The sequence below is a fragment of the Hylaeus volcanicus genome, chromosome 1 (assembly GCF_026283585.1).
Source record: "Hylaeus volcanicus isolate JK05 chromosome 1, UHH_iyHylVolc1.0_haploid, whole genome shotgun sequence".
NCBI classification, from domain to species: Eukaryota; Metazoa; Arthropoda; class Insecta; order Hymenoptera; family Colletidae; genus Hylaeus; species Hylaeus volcanicus.
Window position 1 is genome coordinate 11,026,167 of NC_071976.1, and position 24,246 is coordinate 11,050,412.

General features: G+C 45.1%; 1 protein-coding gene across 1 annotated transcript; it reads right to left on the reverse strand.

Annotated features, from left to right (window-relative positions):
• Window positions 1-14,589: 14,589 nt before the first annotated feature.
• Window positions 14,590-24,122, reverse strand: LOC128875916 (uncharacterized). The gene is made up of 13 exons (XM_054121944.1): window positions 22,578-24,122; window positions 22,234-22,422; window positions 21,607-21,842; window positions 20,669-20,880; window positions 20,203-20,279; window positions 19,781-19,977; window positions 19,397-19,557; window positions 19,012-19,180; window positions 18,544-18,737; window positions 18,341-18,470; window positions 17,919-18,108; window positions 17,522-17,664; window positions 14,590-17,414 (listed from the first exon to the last, which is right to left on the reverse strand). Exons 1-13 carry the CDS (start codon window positions 23,800-23,802, stop codon window positions 15,372-15,374), a joined length of 5,166 nt encoding a protein of 1,721 aa, XP_053977919.1. The 5' UTR covers window positions 23,803-24,122; the 3' UTR covers window positions 14,590-15,371.
• Window positions 24,123-24,246: the final 124 nt, after the last annotated feature.

The window sequence follows — 24,246 nt, forward strand, 5'->3', positions numbered from 1 at the left end:
GTTTCTCCTAAGAGTTTGCGCCACCCTATCGTCACTGTTTCGAATAAAAGCTATCAATTCGAGTGCACAGGAGCGACAGAGCAATTTTAATAATACGAACGTCGTCGATCTTAATGAGACGCTGAACTTAAACACGGAACGAGGCACGTTGTTAATTCTGCACTACAATTTTCAGCAGCGCCAACGCCGTTTCCCCAACACTAATTGCAGTTATACTTTCATACGTTTAGGTTGTTACAACATTTACCTCCGTTTCCTTTGAAGTACACTTCACCGCCGAGGCGCCCTCGGAGTCAAGGTGAAATTTAACGAGACCTCTGTCACGGTAAAGATACAAAAGCTAGATACGAGACGCATCACAAACCTGGTATAATTGGCCGAGAATTTAGCAGGCGGTAAACAAAGCGGATGCGCCGGCCCGTGAAACCACACTGTTTCTAGCTCGTGTGTTCGAGATTAAAGCGGTTTCCATATCCTCCCCCAAAAAGTTCCAGCGCATAATTTTCGAATACAAAGTATTCGTATGACTTTCGAACCACGCCGCGAATTCAGGGGGGGTAGGGCCGTTTAAGCTTTCCCTGGCAGTTCTAACTTTCGCGTGACAATAATGATGCTGTGCCTTTAGGGGACAACGCGATTTTATTTTGGGTAAAGCAGGCGTAAACTAAAGTTTGATTGCGCGACAGTTCGCACTTTGAAGCTGTCGCCATGTTCATACGATTATTTCTAAATACCAGGGTGAAATAAACGATTTTTCTTCTCGTAAGATCTTTTTAATATTTAAAACAAATGTTATCTTCGCCCGATATTAGAAATTATTTAAAAATTCTCCAAAAGAACGACATTATCCTTCCTGCGTATCATTTAAGGCGGCTGCTCAGGATTCCCCTGTCTAATACGCCTCCACCCCCCCCCCCCCGCGCACGCGTTTACATAATTCCTACGGAATTCACGTCGCAGCGGCGCGAAGTTTTCCCTTCGTTATTTCCCTTTCCAAACCGATTAATACAACCAACGGGAGCGATAATATCGCGAGGATATGAAAAATGCATTCCTCGCGGTGTAGTTGATGGCGGGACCGCTGGGAAGGGGCCAAACTTTCGAGACTTCGGTTTCAGAGGCTGGGCGCAGCTTCTTTGGACGACGAGACAGTCGCGTGGGTGATGGGTGGGAGGAAGGGGGTTTAGGAAGTGTGCTCGCTGGTTAAAGAGAAAACCAAGGGGATCGACGAGGAACGAAGGCTGTACCGGTGCCGCACGACACGTCTCGTTCTTCCTCATAATAATATTTAATCCGATCCATTGCATGGTACAGCGGTTCGCTCTTACCCCAACCGTCGAAATCTTTCGAGGTTTCGCTGCCCGTAGAAAGCCCGCCATCGTGGATTTGTCTCTTACACCGATGCCGCAGCCTGTTCCAGTTGGTTACTGAAAAATGCATTCGCCGAAAGGCTCGACCTGTTCGCGACAATTACCGTCGGATGACGTTTGGAGATTAATTGGTAGTCAGTAACAAGGTAGGATAGACAAATTTCAAGCGTTTTGCCTTGGACGCCAAGATTTAATACACATGCGTAATCTATTATTTTGGTAATATAAAGTGATATTACATTTGTTGTTTTAAAAAGAAAATTTACGATCTTCTTCTTGAGGAATTGCAATCAATTTGAATTACGAGACATCTCGCAGTTGGCAGTAAATGGGCTAACCATTTTAGAACTGAATTATTTTTTTTTACTACATATTTAGCCCTAAGAAGTGAAAATACCTGCGCATAGGGAAACAAGGACTAAGCACGGTTGGTATGATAACGGTATCGCGAACGCGTTCACGTTCGTAAAACGGGAATAACGGGCTGCTCGGGAAACGGGTCTCTCGATCATTCGATAATGAAATTTAAAGCACGAGAAAGACAGGGCAAAGAGAGAGAATACGGAGATAAGGAAGAGTTCCTAAGCAGGGATAAGATGTCTGGCCAACCTCTGTGAATCCATGGTAATCCGAGCCTCGGGATATTTTAATCAGGCCGATACCGCGAGACAAGGATACCACCTTGTATTTACATATCAAAATTATTGGAGCTCTCCACGGAATTATCGGGTGACTACCGTTCCCGGAATGAAGCTTCCTCCTCGAGGATCGTCTGCGATCCTCTAACGACCAATAGGGAATCTCTTCTACGGTTATCTTGGGTCGTCGTCGCCCGGATACCGGATGGAGCGAACAAGGAAGTCATTTCCAAAGACGAAGAAAAGTCTTTAAATTCCTTCTTCGCTCTTTGGTCCGCGAGCGGCTTTAATTACTTGTCGATAGTATCCTGGTTTCTTTCGACGTCGAGCGTCTCTCTGTATCCGTTGGGCCACGTTCAGAAGTCGACTAGCTCTATTTATATTTCCGTATAAATTAGCCTCTCGTAGAATCGATCGCGTCTTAATTATTTCTGGATAGAACCCGCGAGTTACTCGAGACCACGTGGCTTCCCTCGCGACAGCGTTATTCAAATATAAGTGTTACAACAATAGATTATTTATTAAAGCGTGTAACCATATAGAATTATTTTACACTGAAAGTTCTACTTAAATAGTATTTCCAATCTTCTCATCATTATTTTGTCTTACGGATTGTTTTAATACTGCTTGCAGTATCTTTTAACTCTCATACTTGTGGGGACCTACTGGGCCCCCTATTGCTCAGGTACCTCGGGATCGCTAAATCCATACTTTATTTCATCACTATTGTAACATTCCTTTCGATTGTTAATATGTACGTACGGTCGTGGTTCTCATGGAAACAAACTTGTTGCCTCCTCGTAGACGGCACAACTTTCGAAATCGAGTCGATCTTCGAGGAACGCTGTTATCGCGTGCATCTATTACAAGCCCCCCCCCCCCCTTCCACTCCATGCTCGGAACAAGTTCTACAAAAACACTTATCGCGGAAAATAGTCGAATAAGCCATCTGAAAATTGCATCGACCCTCGACCCGCGATCCCAATTTCACACAGACGGGGGTACTCCAATTATGAAGTTCCCGGCTTCGCTCTCGCTCTTTAGGAGAAACGTGCAGCGCTTCAAAAAGTTTCCCGGGGCACCCGCGGCTCGCGAATGGCGATCGCTAATCTCATTATCCCGACAACGGGGGCGAGTTTATCGTTTATTATTTCGCGCTGGCTTCGGACCGGAATGGGGGAAAAAAAGAAAACAGCGCGAAGGGGGGGAAGCGGCAAGGTAGCCGGCGTGCAGGTAGGACCCCCGGACGAGGGTGAATGAACAATTAATAGCGGAGACGGAATAAGGAGGACGAGCGGGTGGCGAGCTCGAGTTATAATGACGAGGTATTAAATAACAACGAGAACCGTTAAGGGATGACGAGATAAAAACCTTGGTGGATCGTTAGCAGGCGTCTCCGGCCATTTCTTATTCTCTCTTCGACCCGCTAAATGGACCCCTTCGCTCCTCGTCGAACGTCTCTGTCTCTGTTCCCTCTGTCCCTCTCCAGTTCGCAATTTTCTCTCTTCATTCCTCGTCTACACCCCCGCTCAATTCTCGCGCCCCTTAAAGAAACTTTTAATGTAATTGCCGCGGGACGTGAAAACCGCTGATACCGTTACCCCTGGCCCGGAGAAATCCGATCCGTGAAAATAAGTCGAGATAGCGTCCCACCTAAAATCCCACCCACTTACCCTCTTACTCGCCTCCTCTTTCTCCTTTCGATCTTTCGCTCTTTTGCTACCACCTTTTCGATAAAAGAAAAAGTTTGTCACAGGCACGCGCCCCCCCCCCCCCCCCCCGCCAAGTCTCGTTTAATTTCCAGTCTACGGGTTGTCCTCCTTCGCTGATAACATCGCGCAGACCGTTCCTGATGGAAATCCACCGCCCCTCCCGCGTCTGCCATTCGTTCTCCGCGTCTCTCTGTCTTCCTTTCGCCCCTTTTCGCTAGGATGACCTTTACGCCTGGCAATTTACCAAATTGGTCGTCGGTCACTTTGTCGTCAATGACGGATTGGTGGCGCGTGGATTGCGCCGCGGCCGCTTCAACGCGCTGGAAACAAAACACGCCCGCTTGTTTTTCCAACGATTTAGGCGGTGTTTCCCTCGCTGCGGGCCGCAACGGAGCGCGAAAAAACGGATCGTTTATTCCGCGGGAAAATCTAGAATTTTTACTCAGCCCGCCCGGCGAATGAGCGCGACTGATACGCGCAGGACGGGAATTGATTGCCACTGCGGATACGTTCTAATTTTTGAACACCCCCGCGCTTCTCGTGTTCTCCTGATACCAAGAGTTCAAACAGCATAACCTGTATAACGATACTATTGCCGGGGCTGTAGTGTGCGTGTAAGAAACCAGCCTGTAGAATTCTTAATTTATAATGAATATTGAAGTATGTTAACAAAAAATTACAATCGTTCCGGAAGACTGAAGTCACTGTAACCGACATTTGCCCCACATTTACATACCACTAAAAATGTTTCCAATTTGCACTATTTCCATAGTATTTCCCCAGGCTCAAATTAACAAGGATTACCGAAAAAACGTAGAATTTCGTCAGATTCTCCCCACAATGCGCAACACGTACGTAGATCAGGACGTCCGAGGTCGTCCTCTATGGTCGAAGTAACGAAAAGAGGCTCGCTCGGAGCGCCGAAATACCTCCGAACGATATTATTACGCGGTTCATTTAAGTTAGATAACAACAACTGTATCGCCAGGTTGGCGGCGTGGCAAGGTGGGTAACAGCCACCGCGGCACAATATCCGCTACATCTCTCGCCTGCAGCCTAATTACTTTCCAGCCTCCGGCGCCAGGCACCAACGGTAACGGCGGCAGAACCGTCGGAGTTACAGAGACCACCTCCATCGACTTACCACCACCGCGTTCGACATAACTCTGCGTTATGTTGGTAGATAGACGGCTACTTGATGCCTTATTCGAAGGTTAGAACGGTAACGGTTGTGGAAGAAAGGGGGCAGGGGGTTGGCGGAACGCGGCAGTCTACCGTGAGATCGATAATCCTTCTTCCCTTTATTTTATTTCTTATGCTCCAGTTTAATTAGTTTCGCGATAATACCTGCTATCTCCTCTCCGCAGCGGAAAGAAGGAGGCCCACCCTCGAACCACCCTGCCTCCCCATCCATTCCTACGTACCACCTTTTCCTCGGCGAACCAGGCGCGCAATTCCTCCTAGCATCGAATCGTTCAAAGGCTCTCGTCCGATCTGATTTGAGGGATCGTTTGCTCCTTCCGAGTTACTGCGCCTCCTTGACGTATCCGTAATTTTATGGTGATGGGGAAAGATAGAAGGCTGGCGGAGGACTATACCCAAATGGAACGCGGATTTCTTGAGAGTGAGCGAATAGATTGCTTCCGTACGAAGCGTTCGGCTTTGCTGATTGCAATTTTTATCGCATTCCTTCCTTGTTGTCTGTGGAACGAGAATGGAACGATCGATGCTGGAGCACCTACACGCGTCTACCTGGGTACGAATAAATTGCTTGAATTACCGAGTAGGGTCGTTATTTATTAACCATCGAGCATCTTACACGAGTTGGAAGAATCTATATGTTTGGTATTTTTCAGTGCTCTAGCTGGAGCATTGGATTATCAGAGCCTCCTGATCCTTGTTAGTTGTTATCGTCGTCCTTTTGGTTGAAGAGAAAACGCTCGACTACGAATGTTTAAAAGTATTACATTTTTCGCAATTGAAACTCACATGATCTCTAGTGAAATTAAGTTCACTGTGTACAGATTCAAAATTTACTTCCCCGCCTAATATAAAAGAACCACATGGCAAAGTTCTAAAACGTTCGTTCGACCGATGGTAGCAGGTCTAGCGTTAACGCACCGAAGGCAAACTTTCCGCAACAGCTTGCTACAGAGTCTGGACCACCGTTGGCGTAGATTTGTCGCAGTCGGAATACAGAATCCTCCCCCCGGATCGCGTTGAAAAAATAACTAGTATTTGGAAACGTCGAGCTGCGGATTCGCAGCCCCGGCCAAACCCTCCAACGGTCATAACTCGCGGCGGTCTTTTAGTGCGATGCTCGTGTCGATATTCCAGGGCAGATTTCCAACCAGAAAACGATTCTACCTGTTCAAGTCGTATGTTTGTTTTGGAACTTGGGCACCGTCGCTTTTCAGACCACGGCCAGCTCCCGCGGTCGCCATCTCGACTCCTCGCCCAGGCAACCGGCAATATCTCCTGCCACCCCCGTCGGGGCCGGGCCAGCCGCTGGTGGCTGGGTGAAAGAGCACCCTTTCGGGGTTTGTGATGCGTGCAGATGGCCGTGCAGAGGGAAATCACGCGTGGCTGCGCTCAACTGCACGGTTGCACCAAATACATGCCAACCACCGGCGAAACGTTCGACCGACCAACACCAATTAAGCCAATGACGTTCTCCGGCATCGATGATGATGGTAATGCCGCGTTTTCGGACCCCTCTGTTCCATAACGAGACGCGCGAAGAATCGCCGCAACGGGGAGGACAATAGGGGACGACACGGAACGAGACCGACACGCGATATCAAATCACCTGGAATGGTTGCGACTACCATCTCGTAAGTGACGCATCTTTCTGATTAAATGAGAGTCAAATTTGGTTGCCAGCACATAGGATAGGTGGTCGAATGCTGTTTACAGTCTTCCACTTGAAATAGGTATTATATTTAATAGACATATTTTCCTTTGTTAAGATATCAACGTCTGCCGAATGGGCGAAAAATGTATAGAAAGTGCCACTAATCAATATTCAATGTTCAAATCATCGATATACACAGCTAGAGATTATTGGGACAGCGGAGTCGTTCGCTGTTGCTGGAAGTTAACAAGGAAACTTTGAGACGAACCATTTGGGAAGTAATCACAAATCCAAGGTAATTACCAGGCTCCAATCGATATCGGGCGATTCGATAGTGGGATCCTTCTATTGAAGGCATTTTTCCATTGAGCCTTGTACTGTCTTTAAGGGACACCGTACCGCCTTTAATCCGGATAATAGCGTCGCGAAGTAATTAAGCTTTTTGTCTTCCGTCTCCTCGTATTTAGTTACAAAGAAAACGTCAGGAAGTTTCGTGACTTGTTGCGCAACTTGGTGGTAACATCCAACGAAACCGTGTGTGTGTATGGATAAAACACGTTATTCGTCACAAAGGGACACCTCCATCTTTGTAATAGGGCACGAGACATGCCACGATACAAGGTACTACTCGAGGTGGTAATGACAATGGCTACCTTTCACATTACTCTACTCTGCTGGAGAGTCTTAATTAAACAAAGTGATATTTTTTGGTGTGTATGTACAACCAATGCCATAAGTCTTCATACCTTTTACGTCCATTGAACAACCTCCATGTTTCCAAATAAATTTTATATAATAAATATATATAAGTCTATTTATGTAGTCCAACCTATCAATTGTAATACACTTCCTATCAAATGTTTGGTAATACGAAGGTACCAGTAATTTTATTCGAGCTTGAAGAAATAAATAACGCCTTACCATTACAGGGAATCAAAGCGTTCAACGGAAAAATTAGTGGATCCCACGAGGACATCGATTCATCGAGACGGTTGAAGGGGCCGATGCCTTTCAGTGGCAATGACCCGCGAAATTGCTTTACGCAATCGGCCATTATGCATCTGAAAATTTCGCGAGGCATTCTAGATCGGCCTCCCCCGCCGTTTGATGCGATACGGATATTATATGTATATTGTCCATTGTTGGCCACGTTTGATTGCACCGATCGCGCAATTATCGATGGCCTTTTGTCGTGTAATAAAATTTCAACCGCACGCATCTACATAGATCGTTCGTACCCGATGCGTAAACGTATAAACAAACTGTTCCCCACACGCATAGAAATGGAAACGCGAAAACGCGACCGCGGGAAAACTAGCGTCGGGTTTCCATGAATATTAACGGCGCTATCGTACTAACGTTCATTTGAAACTTTTTGCATTCCAATATACTGTTTCCGATTTCGCGTCGCGATAACTTAATTTAAATGAAAACAGGATTTTTTTTGCCGTATGATCCCATTTTATTCAACGTTATAATTACTCCGCGGCTTCTTCGATTGTATCGTCGCTGAAAATTTATATGCAATAGTTTCAAGTGACCATGATAGTCACCATGACTGTAACTTTTTTAAGGAAATCCTGTAGAATTTAAATCTTGCAATTTGAAATTTTCATGTAACGTCATTATTGTCAAGTGGTCGAAAACACAGGAATTTTGGGGTTGGTTCCCGATTTAGAGTTACAGAAAGAGGACGCAGATAGGGTATAACGGAGTGGTTGGATCGAAAGGAGCGAGTACCTTTTAGAAGCTTAGAGATTACACTTGGTACGAGCCAGTAGTAATGCGGAGGTGAGTCTCACAAGAGCAAGCCGCTGATTCCCACGAAGGATTCGACAGAACTTATAATACCTACGATGTGGGATCGGTTGCGGCACGCTTCTACCACCTACTGTCACCCTCTTGGCGCTATCGTTTCGTCTTTAGACGCCCGCCTCTCGCTCGCATCGCTACGCATTCATAATTCAATGTCAAGCGCCACTTATCGAGCTCCTGGAGCCTTCAACCCCTCGGCGGATTCGGGTTTTTGCCAATCGACATCGAAAAAAGAACTTGGAACTTATACCAGGAAAAATGGCATAAGGGGAATCTGTAAGTAGAAGATGATTAGATCAGCGTCTGACAGTTTTCAAACTTCAAATTCCTAGCGTTTATTTTTAATGTAAATGCTGTAATAGAATAAATTCTATTTTTTTATTTTAAATAGGGATGGACACAATTACAAATTGATATGAAAAATGAGGAGATTTGGTAACCTGAAAAAATTAAACATAGTGCAAAGAATTAGAAAAGAAAAACCTAAGGCTCCATTTGGGAAAAATTAAATTTCACGAAACAATTTCCACTAGAACGGAGTCGATGAGCCCTCTTTAAAATTCATAAATAAACCTCGAGCAGTTCGTGTTCTTCGCGCTGATGTTATAAAATATCGTCGCCCGCATATCCCCGAGTCGCAGTAACTTTCAATTTGTCGTGCGACGTCAAACACTCGCAGGGAAACTCCGCCACTCAATTTCCGGCGCAGCAATTTCCCGTAGCGAGAGAGCTAAACACGAGACATCTCCTTAGCCCGTAGGAAAGACCCTTTTCGGATCGGCTCGTCTACTCGAGCCAATATTATCAATTGTTCCGTTCTTTGCTGATAATGAAATAAAACTGTCCGCTTATTTTCATTTACCGTGATGCAGAAAAAGTCTTCCTCGGCTCTTTGTGTCGTCCATCCTCTCCTCGGGCGACTCGGATAATTGCTTCGATTATTTACAAGATTTTCTCCCGACAGATTAAAGTAATACCCCTGCTCCCTCCCCCCCACCCTTTTGCAGTGATACTTGTCTACTTTGAAGAACTCTCTTCTTTTCTTTCATCTCCTCACCGTTTGCAGCCCTCTACTCTCTGTTTTCGCTCGCTGTCTCCGTTCCTCGCCGTCGTGCCCTCGTTGGCCCCCTCTCGTTCTCTCTTCGAAAGCCTAATCCGATTACCATGGAACGAGGTGTCCGTTCGGGTGTAACTCCGCGATAATGGATATTGCTATTCAAAGTATTTCTCGCGTTAAATGACGTTCTCCCTGGGCTCGCCTGAGGGGAAGATTTTGCGGTTCGATGCGACACTTAATTTTTCTTATCCCTTCTCAACGTCTAACTTCTAATGCCGGGGCGATACTTCATGCTTCCGTGCGTTACCTGGTCGTGCGTTATAGATGGTGATGCTATCTAGAGAAAGAAATATAAGGTATCGATCCTGAGAACGTACAGGCCTCGTGTTAGGTTAATAAGAAAGACGAACCTTGGTCTAGACTAAGAGAATGTTAGAAAGTAAAAATGAACGACGTAAATTTTAAATAAAACACTCAAGTGTTACGATTGCTTTTCTGAACGTTCAGACTCATTGCAATATTAATAAGTGGTACTATGCCTAGGATTTTTATTGCAGTAAATATTATCGAAACTACGTAATAACTCGCGCAGAGGTTTATTAAATTAGTAACGCCATAATGTACGCCGTACACGTGGCTTTAAGTACCCGGTACACCAACTTATACAAACAATATATCTTGAAGATACCATCCGGCTCTATCTTCGCCGTTCGTGTATAGTTACTTCACGAGAGCTGTCGCGTATTCGCACAACAATTCCGGATCGTGTAATGCGCCGACGAAAGCTTTCCTTGCATGAATACCCAAGTATGCAAATGTCACTACGGCATTAGACGTTTCTCTTCGCCTTCGAACATCACTCGAGGGTGCTTTTCGTTAGACGCCCTCCCTTTTCCACCGTATCTAGCTGCACTTTATCACTCGAACCTGTGTTTAAGGGTTGAATACGCGAAACAAAGCTACGGGAAAGAGTTCCCGTCGACGTTTCTGTGCCCAGCCATATTTGCAAATCTGTGCACGAAGGAAACTAACTTCCGAGTCGTACTTATTACTTGGGGGAATATTTTGCTATCGATAGTTAGCAAGCAAATAAATTCGCTGTCCGAAATTACTCAATTATTTGCCACAATTTTTAATAATAATTTTAGAAGAATAATTTAGAAAGAACAGTTTTCCTGGAAAATTACATTAACATGAAAGAAAAGAAAAATAATTCAAGTCTGAAACGGTCAAGCCTAACTTTACATTCTCTAACGGGTCACTCGCCTTTCTCGAAACGCATAAATGATATAAATGCATCGTCGTAGGGAAGGTTCGCGTAAGTGTCTGAGATTGGCACCGCGTTGCACCTTCAAGGGAGGTCTGTAAGGGGTGGGCCCCCATACATACGTGTTCGACTAAAGCAAACACCTTGAGTGGCCAAAGAGGCGCCTCGTACGTTGCACAGAGGGTGAACGGACGATGTGTGCCCTGGCGGATAAGACAAGGGCGTGCCTCGGGTTCACGGGTGCCGCGGTGTATTTATTTTGGCAAGTACATCCCTCACGGCTTCCAAGGAGGACCTCGCGTCTTGGTGTGCGACCTGGAACACCACCAGGCGCAGCTGTAAAGGAACGCATTGTGGAAATCACCGATTCCCGCAGTCTGGACACGTCGCGTAGGATGGAGAGAAGAGGACTGTCTCGTGTTTGCGCGAGATCCTTTGTACGTATACCGATGTACACGTACCGTCACGGGCCCGTCGACGTCCTTAGGTGTGTACACACGCCTCCACGTATCTGAAGGAGCGGCTGCATTTGGACGCGAGCACTCGAAATCAACGACAATGACGAAACACGACGTTCGCGTAGTCCCGCGGTCCAGGAAAGCGGATAAGCAGCCTACTAACGAGACGTCGAACCAGAGATCACGTCCCACCAGGCACGCTTTTTTTCCACCCCCCAGAAACGGACCCGATCTGGACCGTACCATGTCGCCGAGGGAAGAAAGGAATCGGATCGACTGGATGGAGAGACGAGGAAATCGTCCCTGGCTCGAAAGAGCCGATTCCGCTCGTCGATAAAATAAATAGGAACGTACCGTGCCGACACGTACGTCGCGACTACGTGCAGGACCAATAACAGACGCCCCCACCTTTTCTCCGCCGACGAATATTTTCGATTGTATTCCGTTTCTTTCATTGCTTCTTTCACGCTTCGCTTCGCTTATGCGCGTTTTATCACAAAAGGTCCGCGAAGTTAAATTAGAACAATTGTTGTGGGTGTCAAAGGCATGGGGGATGATGGATTCTTAATTTTTGAGGATGTAAGAAGGTTGGCACCTTCAATCATTCAAGGTCAGAATATAATGAAATAATAATGAATTATATAGAAATCAATACGTATAATTTTACATTTATATCTATAGTTGAATCTTCTATAACTAAAACTTTTGTCTCTAACGTTCTCCATTTTCCAAACTAAATGAGGTGATGCGTCTCAAATGCCTTCACCTTGCATATTCAGACCTAATACGATGCATCCTTAGAATGCAAGTGGAGACCATCGAAAATGAAAACTGGCGATCACTCCTTCGAGCAGCGGCAGCTTGAGACCATGAAAGATTAGATTCTCGCGTCGTCATCCGCCAAAGGTCCCGGACACCTGAATCGGAACCACGGTCGCATTCTTGGCTTATGAAGGGTCACGCAGTTCGAAACCCCGGATTGTAGAATCTCAAGGGTCCCGTTCCAAGCTTTCGCTCACAGCCACGGTCTCGCGAACCATGGTAGTCCAAACTGCTAGGAAGTGATCTCTGGAAGGTCGTACCACTCGCGTTTCGACCGTTTCGAATTCCTCGAACGTCCGTGTTCGCGATGGCTATGCCATTTTGTGGTTTCATACCTGAGAACGTCTAGAGACCCGGAACCACTTATCGAAGTCCTCGAGTATTCGTATATTTCGCGTCAGAATTCTGTTGGATAATTTGATATCAAGTCACTCGATGCGAGGATGTAATACGCGTGAATTCCGGTTGCATTCCCTTCGGCTTCCGGAACGGAATGGGACGTTTCCAGGTCGGTTGACGGTCGAAATGAATTCTTTTAGACGTAGAATTGGTAGAATTAATTATTACACTGAAATGAAAAAAACTATTTTCTATTTAGTGAGTTTGTAAATTTGTATGTAAAATTTAATCACAGTAGAAATTTTCGAGAGTATCAGTCTGGCAGTCAATGTGATATAAAAAATAAGATCACGATCCTATTTAATTTTTAATCCTACTGCAATTCGATAATAATACACCTTTTTGTACCACAGCATTTTTATCGAACTTTCCTGTGTATTCTAATCGTACAGGAATCTCATTTCGCCGCCTCCATCCATTTCAATCTTCGACGTCGGATATTCAGGCAGTTCAACTGCAGTGGAAACACGGCGTTAACAGGAGTACAAAGATGGGACAAGACTTTGGAAGCGCGTCGGGTAAACCGAGTAAAGTGATTGGTCCTGATGTCAGGACGTACACTGCACGTCAATAATACGCGCGTCGGTCTACACCGAACAATAGACGGAAATTAATCACAGTAATTAGTTTCAATATAACCACGACGTAAACGCGGTGGTACGAAGGCCCTAAATCTTTGGTGGTATAATAAGCGTGCCATCTCCGCGCTCATGATTTAATTACTTTAACCGACTTTCATCAAGTTCACTGTTTTGGTATTTTCAGTTTCTCTAGCGCAAATTGCAGTAAGTGTTTACAACATTATTATCGACAATTTTATAGAACTAATTGCAGTATATGTTAGTTGATTTTATAATATATCGGCAATGTAGAGCCCTATGGTTTATCAGGAGGGATTGATTAACAGAGTGTTCTGTACGACCAGCAAAGTAATCTACCTTACCAACCAAAGTGTCCTATATTACTAATAAATCGACCTGTCTTACCAACTAGGTGTCCTACATTATCGATCCATAAAAGAAGACTGCTGCCTCCATGCATCAATAAATGGAGAATAATAAAGAAATTTGCTTCTAGGAAAGTAATTTGCGAGGCAGCAAGTGGAAAGTGTTAAAATCTCCAGGAAGTGGGCTACTATAGACGGGTATTCCGTTTATTCGCAGGATGTCCGAGGGTATGAAGACTTCGGTCGGCGTCGTGTCCCGTGTGACAAGCATAAACGAGCCAAGCCACCGGCGGTCGAGCGAGCGATGCAATGAAAACCGCCGTAAGCGGCCTTCTCCTGCGGATCGTACCTATGCTGAACGGAAGTAATCCCCCTGGCACTATAAACGCGGGCGTACATCACCGACGTGGATAACGTCCAGCCGAGAATCACCTCCCGCCGCACCGGCAAACGGCTGGCATTACGCGCCGGTGCGAGCTCTTTACGAGATCTCGCGTCGTAAAGCACGCCAAAGAAAACCGATTCCTTCTTTTTAACCCCGCTAATACTGGTTTCGGGATTTCCCGCTGGAAATTGTATCCCACGGGCACGCGCCGTTGCGTAAATCACCCGAGACACGGCTGGAGATTTATTCCAACGCGTGCCAACACGTGCTCCAGCCGATAGTATAATCACGACTTTCCCTGAAATTTATTCCTCGATGATAACTCGATGAAAGTAACTCGATAAAAGTGACTGTATGGTTTTCTGCGGATGTTTATGGAAATTCGTGTTTTTAGAGATACATAGGAGTAATTAGGACTAGTCTTCCTTTATGAATCATTGGTAATGTAGGAATATTATAAAATCAACAGTGTTTATTGCCCTACTTCCTTCAGACGCAAATTTTGTATTCCAGCGACGAATGTTTGCATGGTACCTATGCAAGACAAGTCTTCATCATGCAGTATGCTCGAAACAATCGCGTGCCCCGCGTTCTCCATTCCTGCAACCATTCGCTGCCCCTATCATTTCGGTCGATGCGATTGAAGGACCGTTCTTCCAAAATCACAGACCTGGCGGTTCTACGTCTGCTGTCGGTGAATGTACAAACGTAAAATGAGAAATTCCGCAGCCATTCGTATATTCTATCGAATGTTTTCCTATTTGACAAATCGTGCGATGACTTTAATTTCATCCTGGACAAAAATGAACCATTTATTTGAATTAACCACGTACCAAATAGAGAAGAGTAAAAGTGAAGACGAAAAATAAATAAATAAAATAAATTTATTCCCCATCCAATGTTTATTCTACATCAACTGTGGATTCAATACTCGCACTCCAGTGATCGATCTGAGCAACTGTGAAGAACATAATTGGCATTAAGCGTGCATTAAACGAATTAGGTTCATTATTGGTCAAGTGGAGCTTGTTAAGGCGTCGAATCTTTTGTGCGTCGAGCGAACTTGAAAAGGTTAATACACGGAGAGATTCCAAAATTCTCAGCGAGATTTAGTAATTAGCGTTAACGAGGACGTTTGACCATAGGATTCAAAGGTAATGACGCGGGAGTTCTAACTGAATTTTAATGACGTACTTTAGACTTAAGTCCGCTCCGTCCCTCGGTTGCCTGCTGTCGACCGTAATGAGATCGACGAAGTTGTTCGCGACAGAAGGAAGATGAAGCCATGACACGCGTCATAAAATAACCCGAATTTAATAAGCAATAACCCCCATGCAATTTTTCTGCAAATATCATGCCACGATAATCACTGAGAAACGTCCATTTTATTCGTGACATTAGGTAGGAAGGATTTCCTTGTTGAGTATCTACTAATGTGATTGATGAGATCGATTGAAAGGTATGGTACTTAAATATCCATTCGTAATTTATTAACTTACAATATAACCACAATATAAACATCAATCGTCGACTGCTCGAGCACCTACATCCTCCCTCCCTCATGTCCCAAGACATTCATTCTCCATCCTCCACTTCCTTAATGATTTACCATGACATTTACTTTATCATCGTATCGAAATCCCTCCTTTCAGGTTTCTTCCTGCTCCCATGTCCAATCCGTCTCCTCCGACTTGCTCCTCAAGTTCGTCTTATAAGCCTCGAAGCGTTCGTCCTCAGCAGGCCAACTGAACCTCGCAGAGTCATCTTCGACATCGGACTTCGCGTTAACTCTGCTATCGTCGATACTCGTGCTATCGCTGCGTCCTGTCGACACAGACTCTGCTTCTTCGGACTTGGACCTGGTTCTATTCTCCTCGGTATCGCTGCTCCTGCTTCTCGATAGCGTGATCGACTCCGACTCGTCGTCTGCAAACGACCCAACGTCCTCGTACTGGTCACCCCCAGACTCCCCTTTAACAACTTTAACGTCCTCGTTCTTTTTCTCCTTGTGCTCTTTGGTGTCCTCTTTGGCGTCCTTGATAACATAAGCGGATCCATCTTCCTCTGAACGAGACTTCTGCATCTGCCAAGCCTTCTTGAAGGGATGCTCCCGTTCCTGCTGAACGAGCTTGGGCCTTTCTGGCAGGAGATACTCAGGATCCTCTTCGCTAGCTTGACTCTTCACGATGGACTCGCGTTTATACAAACCCAGGGTGGACTTGGGCTGGGACTCGGTGCTGTCCGCCTTCACGACGTTCCATCCTGAATCGGACAGGTCTTCCTCCTGGGACAGTTTAGTTAAATCCTGCATCGACACCCTCCTGCTGTCCTTCGTCAGAACGAAGTTGAACGTGACGTCGTCGTCCTCGTCCATGGAGGTTATCTGACTGCTGCTCGTGTAGGATCGTCTTCTAGATGCGTCCCAGATTACCTCCTCTTCGCTCAGAGTGTCTTCCCTAGGCGGCGGGGCTTGCTCGCGGTACTCCCTTCGTCTCGCGTACGCGAGGTCCTCTTCAGGTTCGCTTCGTTCCTGTGAAGATCCCAGCTGGGCAACTCGCGAGCCAACGCTCACCGTCCACGAGTCCATGTTGTCGTTCGCCGAGGGATCCTTCAGCAACGCTATCTTCCCCTCCGCCGAGGACCTCCTCTTTGGAGATCCTATACCCCCTTCTTCCTCCGCCAAGGTGTCCTGCTGCTGGTTCGCGAGCTTCTCCATGAACTGTTTCCTTCGTATCCTCAGCTCGCCCTCCCAGTCTTCCTCGTCGCTTATCCTAGGCTCCGCTGACGGATGCCTTTTTTCGAGTTTCCTCTGCTGCGAGATTTCCTCCTCGCTCTCCGACGAGTAGCCTCTCCTGGCATCGGAGGATCTCGAGAGGGGTGGCGGTCTTGTTTGTCTTTGCGAGAGTTCGTGCTCTTCCGATTTGTCGGAGAGCCTTTTAGAGTCCGGGCCTCGAGAGGATGAACGTTCCTTACCGACGAATTCCCAGGAACGATAATCGTCCGATTCTCTAATCGCGGATCTCCCCCTGGACTCGGATCTCCTGTACCGTCTCGGATCCTCCTCCTCCCTGGAATACTCCTCCTCGTCGTCGCTGGCCCGTGTCGAGAATCTCTTATTGTCGAGACTCCTGGATACGGAGCGTCTACTTCGCTTAACAGCTTCTTCCTGCTCCTGTTGCATTCTAGCGTAGTCTTGATCCTCGTTTCCCGTGTCCCGATAATCCCTTTGACCGCTTCTGCTCCTCCTGCCGCGTTCCCTGTACTCGTCATCGTCCCTCGCATATCTCCGATTCGGCTCTTTTATCCAGTCCCACGTAGGAATCGGCTCGGCCTCGCTGGAATCGCGGGAGATGAGCGATCTTCTTCGACCCAGGGACCTCGTCAGGATGGGCACATCGACCTGCTCCTCGTCGTCCACGAGCTCGTTACTTAAGCCAGCGCCGCCAGAGACAATATCTTTTTGCCAGTCCCATCCGGTCGAAGCTACCTCGTCTTCCTCGAAAACTTTCTCCAGCGGCTGCTCGCCTTTGACCGGCTCGCCGTCTGGAACTTGCGACTTCTCGCTCGGAACTTCCACGGCTGTGTCCGTGCTCTCCATTATGACGTTTTTGATCTCCTGCATCGGGAGATCGAAAAACAGAGTCAGAACGACCGACACCGACACCACTGTGGCTGCTTCCAGCGAATCGATCTGTAAATGTAAATAGATTCTGAATTTTGCGATAGGTTTGGTAAGTAATTCAGTGGTTAATTGGATTAGGGGGTCTTTAGTTTCGAAGCAATAGATTCTGTACGTACTGCTCTATGAAGTTGGAATTCGGTGGAGTATCTTGTGGTCCCAACGTTATAGAAGAATACTGCGAATTGCGTTAAGTATACCGCGTATGATATTCTACTAAAGATCATTAACCAGTGATTCGATAGGAATCTGTTTATTATACCTGTAGAAATGAAAATTATGTTACATTTACGATATATCATTATAGGGATGAAAATTTGGAGGAGAAATTTCTACTTTAAACTTGAATTTAAATTGACATAACGAGGACCTCAGCCTGTTTGAAATTGCTGCATTCAACCATCCTTTAACATGAGGGCTATTATTAATGGAGACGCAAGTCTGCATTTAAATGTTAACAATTGTAGGATATGATTAATCGTGTGCATGAAACAAATGGTGTTCATCGTGACGGACCTCCGTTCTTCGTGTGGCATGCAAATATCAGCCAGCACAGGGCCAAGGCCCACACAACTGGACAGATCACAGCGTAATTGGTTGCTTCTTCAGCATCGTACACGTAGTCCCTTCTGGCCAGGTGCCACGGTGAAAATAACGACCACGATCCCAAGGCCATCGCGATTAACCACCCCAAGATCACTAACACCTGAAAGTGGTACATCAATGTTTTACTTGCTAGTAACGAACTCTAGATACAAAAAAATATTAACAAAGATTTACAACTACAACAGTATGCCATTAGAATAAAAAATTACTCTTTAGTAAAATATTCACCAGAATTTGTGAAATTTTGTGTTTTAAAAGCAAAGTACACCTGTCTCTCACGTCTGATTGCAATCGCGTGTGCTTTCACTTGAAATAGAGTTAAATAATAGTACCTTGTGGATCCTGACGTCTCTTCCAGTATAACGCAGCAGCACGCCAAGTCCTATGCCAAACACATACGGTGTGGCTCTATGCAAGGGTAACGTGTAGGATAAATTGGCAGTCTTGTAAAGATGCTTCATTCTGGAATTGGGAAACTCCATTAGCGATCAGACGCTGAAGAATGAACCTTGTCAGCTAGGCTTCGTACACTTACGACATTCCATGAAAAATGACATAAGAGAGGTAATTGCTCATCGTTGCTATGTATCGCAGCGTGGCCGACAGCAAGACCATAAAGAATAGCAAGAGGATCCCGATGATCGGCTTACATTCTAAGAAGAACACGAACATGGGAGCCAATAGCGATAGCTGCATGTCCAGGGCCAGCTGATGAGTGTGTGTCGCGCACTGTGAATTCAGGAACACTTTCTGATCGAAGGATCAAGCTTGGAGGCGTCTCTTAGAAGGTTAAAACGGTTAGACGTATTCAATTAAATATCTTGTAAAAATTTTGGTTCACAGCTTTTAGCCAGTGAGCCAGGAATTAATAAAAATTATCGTATTTAGTGATGAACTAACTCAGACCCAAAGCAAGTGCATTTACTGTACATTCATCGGTGATATGCTTTTCATTATTTATATTTCCAATATAATAAGTAACCTATATACTTCGTTTAAATACCATTTCTTCGAAGGGAAAGAAATTCTGTATGTACAACAAATTCGTCCAGGCGTTGCTCTTGCAAAGCTCAGCATTTGGTATTATGATGCTGTTCCACTGAGGTCCAGATCCTGTGTGCTCCATTACAAATGCGTACCAAAACACGACTGCAAGTAGCGCTGGCGTGAGTCTGAAACACAATATCAAAAGTTTAAGCGAGTCAACTACTTTCCAAAATACTGTAAAAATGTCTTAAGAAAGAAATGAAAAGGCATACTGCAAAGTACTTTTTCACCCACTTTATTTTCCCTCTGAGAAGATCGCGGTATTATTATTGCAAAGGAACTGTACGTATACAAACAAACGAAAAAGATGTTATTAATAACGGAATCGTCGTTTAACTCACCTGATATACCTGGCGATAAAACGACAAAACCAACGGATCTCGCCGCGCACCGTGAACTCGTTCGCCATGTTATAAGCAGTTAAAACACCGCTGAGTAGTAGAAACACGTCGGTATAAACCATCGCTGCTCTTAGAAGCGAGCTGATGGGATTGTTTGCAACCTGTTTCGAAATCAAGCATTAACCTTTAACTGTGTCGGTCGAATATACTCTAACACAGTTTTATACTAGATAAAAATATTTTTATTATTATTAAAATTAGAGAAAATAGAATGTTGTTTATTTATATTTAAGTGTAAGTGTACTCTCGAATGGCATAGCCTTTGGAACAATTACTATAAATGAAACTTAATCATTTAGTTTATACGTAAAATTTCATGAGCACCTCCGTAAGGTCAATTCGATTGGAATAGGGTAACCTCGATATCGGTATCAGCTGATGAGCAACGTAAAGGGCAATCGTGACGAGTGACCTTATTCCGTGAATGCACGCAATGTCGGTTTCGCTTGTTCCCCTTTTTAATAACGAGCTGACAGTTCTCCGTAAGGAAAAGGACATAATTATTCTCTCCGAATAGTTTCCTGTAAAGAACAAAGTAGTATAAATAACATAAATTTGTTTAAATGAAACTACAAATATATTAATAAATGAAACACAGCGTGTCAACATTCTTGATTACTTCTAACAAAAGTACTACAAGACTAAATAAATTTATTTATTTTTAAAGGGTGATCTTATTTCATCATTCTGCAGCTTTGCAGTCCTTCTTTAAAAGTTCCACTGTGCAGTTTTTAATGAAAATCTACCTTTTCCTTCAGATACCACCAGGTAGTCTCTCACCGTCGCTACGAAGACGAGGCAGGCGATCATGGCGTAGAAATACCTATGACAATATAGAAAGTAAAAAAACAAAATTAAAAATCTGAATGAAATATACATTCACGAACAATTGGCTTAGTAAGTTCATACTAGAAAATATGTACACTAGACCCTGACATGATCTAATTGAAGCACACATACAAAAATTTAATAATAATACCAAAAGATACCTAAATACCTAGAGATATTTACATACAATAAATAATAGCGTGATAAGTCGAAATCATTTCAATGCCACTCTATTTATACCTGCGTTTTCACCTTCCCCCATTTACGTAAGTTTAAAATGACCCGGATTAGCGGTGTTTAGTTTTGAATTCCGAGAACGTCTCCTAAGCGTCAAACCGCAGTCTGCGCTTAATCTCGTAAAGGTCCAAGAAAATTAATACGTACAGAACACCGATCGTCTCCTTCGAGTAGCTGCCTGACTTTTGTTTGACGTAACACATGTTGGGGTCGACGTCAACCGTAAATCTTATTCCTATGGTTGAATTGTAATAGTTCAACGCTTGCTCCAACACGTTTTGAGCATCTTCAGCCGAGCACGCGGCTGGAAGACATAGAGCCCAATTCATCGTTGTGAATTTTGGAATAAAGTGACCAGGCTGGAAAACAGAATCCAAATAATAATTACATCAGGTCTGTTAAGACAATAAATTAATTGAATAAATTTTGATTAGACATATTAAATATAATATTTTTTATTTTCCATAACGTTAGCACTATACAATACTTATTTTATCTATTAGAATCGTTTTCATATGAATATTTACAGTCAGTCCCATAATTATTAGTACTTAAACTGAATACTAAGTTTGATTATTTCGTTCTTATTCAAATGCACGCGTATCATTTTTAAGCAATCAAGTATGATATCGTGATCCCATACGCAATCGATACTGATAATGTTTAGTTGAATAAACGTAATTCGAGTATATCCACAAATAATCGTCAATATACAATATACAATATTCTTCTGTTCAATTAACTATCCAAGATAACGACACATGCGTGTCGACTTTTGGCCTAGATGGAATCACGATAGTGCAGAAAACTCGCGTCACAAGTAATACTAATCTCCCAAGAACGACCTTCGATAAATAAAATCCTATCAGCATCATCAAAACGGAAGTATGCGTTGCACGTGCGGCATGATATCGAAGCCAGTTCTATCTGGCATCAGGCGAAGTATACATTCGAGAAACTGTACACGCAAGCACGATTTACAACATCGAATTTCCTCGATGGAAGGTCTTAATGGCGAGCACTTGCGAACACGTGCACATTTCAACATTTAGGAAACAGTGATAGAGATAAAATTGTTTACTTACGTCGTTCATGCTTCCTCTTATAAACGCGCGTGCCTGCATCATGTTAACCGGAAGTCTCATGTCCGGATGAGACGCGTACAGGTCCACGCTGGCCAAACAGTACTTCCCCTGGACCTTCAGGGTGTTGTTGTTCAACTTCACGTGCGCCATTACGCCTAAACACTCGTCAAAGTCTCCCAGCTGGTTAACGTTTCCGCGAAGGAGACCTGATGGAATCTTTGCGCTCGAGTCTAGCACTGAAATGATAAAAATGACTAGAAAATAGTGGGATCACATATCGTTATTGTTAGAATTATTATTGTTCAAATTAAAGTGGGTGAAAAAGTACTTTGCAGTATGCCTTTTATTTTATGAATATTGGGAAATGGATATTTGTAACGTATTATTGAATAGCCCAAAATTATTGTCAGTTATCAGAAGATTATCAAAACATTATCACAAGAAATATCATACTATTAAATATCAAGATTATCACAAAGAGCATCGCACTTGTAAATATCAAGATTATCAGAAAAAATATCGAACTATGAAATATCACAAGCTTGAAGAAATATTACTAAAAATAACAAGAAAGAAATGTCACAGTATTGTATCCATTCAAGTAAATTTCAAGAAAGCTGAACTTACTCTGAAGGGCCCACAGCTTGTACCCCCTCAGCTGTCGCAGGAAGATCTTGCCGTGCTGCTGACACTCGAAATCCTCGACGGCCGTGAAATTTGGCACGAAGGTCGGAACGCGTAGCAACGCGTCGTTCAACCGAGCCAAAGTGAAAGGAGCTTCCACGTGCGCTTTCGTTTTTGCTTTCGACTCTTCTTCTACAAACAATCGTGGGCATGTTTTAGTATCGTCGGAAATCTCAGGTTAGGAAAATCACTTTACTTCAATCAAAACATAAAAAACTCTCTTTCCCATTGTTACACAGACAATTCGGTGACCACAAAGAACATAATCATGGACCACCGATACTCACTATCCAATCGTTTAACTTCTGCCTGTTTAGGAGCTGCTGTCACTGTCACTTTCGTTTCCACTTTCGCCTTTTCGGGTTGCTTCGGTTGCTCTTTCGTTTTCGGTGGTGCTTTAGGCACTTCCGGTTTCAAGGGAGCCTCTGCCTTCGGCGGGGGTTTGGGTTTCGACGGTTCGAGTTCGGGCTTCGTTTCCTTGAGATCGACTCTCTTCGGGCTCTCGGGCGACTTCTTCGAGGTCTCCACTTGTTTCTTCTCGACTACTTTCTTTGGGGGTTCCTGGGGCTTCTTTACTGATTCCTCTTTCTTTGGGGGTTCCGGTGGTTTCGATACCACTTTTGGCGGAGGCTGTTCCACGGATTTGACCTTGTCCTTGTCGGCGAATCTGACTTTTTCCAGCTTCTTTGGAGCGGAAGTGAAAGTTACATCTTCAGATTCGTCATCCTCATCATCATCCTCATCCTCGTCCTCGTCCTCGTCCTCGACTTCATCTTCATCATCGTCGTCTTCGTCTTCGGTATCTTCATCATCATCATCATCATCATCATCATCATCCTCATCATCATCCTCATCCTCATCATCATCATCATCATCATCATCATCCTTGCCTGACTCTTCCTGCTCTTCTGAATCCTCCTCCTTCCTCGACTCCTCTTCGACCTTAGCTTTCCTAACAACCTTCTTTGGAATTAATTTAACCACCTCAGCCTTTCTCTTCGAGTCTTTCTTCACTTTAACTCGATCCACATCCTCCTCCTCGTCTTCTTCGGATTCTTTTCCACCGGCATCTTCCTCATCATCGTCTTCGTCTTGGTTCTCATCATCTTCGTCTTCGTCCTCGCTATCCTCCACCTCTACTATCGCTTCATCGTCTTCATCATCAACCTCGTCGCTCCCTTTACTATCGTCCTCCCTCGAGCGAGCAATTCTTTTCAGCTTGTCAGACGCCCCTTCCGTACCTCCGACGGCGTCGTCCGTCGACGTCATCTCGGCAGGTGGTTTACGTCGGCTGGCAAGCCGCGATGCTGGCGTCTCGTGCCATTTCCGGTCCGGCGTCGAGGTCGTCCTCTCCTGGCATCTGCCAAAGATGGAAGTGCAAGCGCGACTCGGCTGCTCCGCGGACTCGTATTGCGCGCCGTGGTCCCGTATTTTGAAAGCATAGCAGCAGGTGTAGAGGAGGAGTAGGAGTGTGAGCAAACCGATGCACTTGCCCAGGAGGGCGGCAGCCATGTCACCGCAGCGTTCACATGGAAGAACCGCGGACGTAGCACTGGGTCCCGAGTCGTTGGTCGGCTGGATGGAACCGTTTGATTGGCCGCCACCGATCAGCTGTCGCGTCAGCAACGAACAGCAACGATCACGTTGACCCCCGAAAGTCTGACGGGCTGAACCCTTTGCGTCCTCGACGGTTTGCTTCGCTGGTGATCGTTGCTTTGCGACTTTCCCACTCCTCCACGAAGAACAGGTAACCCGGAGAGACTCGAGAGACTATCGTATCCGCCTCCGAAGACGCGGCAGACCCCGGGCCACCGTCGTCCGTGCCTTCGTTGAAAATTAGAACGCATGGCATCGTCCCAACCAGCTACGAGTTTTATTTAGCATCAACATTTCGGAGGCGGCCGCTAGACCGCCGGCTAGCTCGAGAGGCTCCCGTCGCGCACGCGCCTTCCGCAG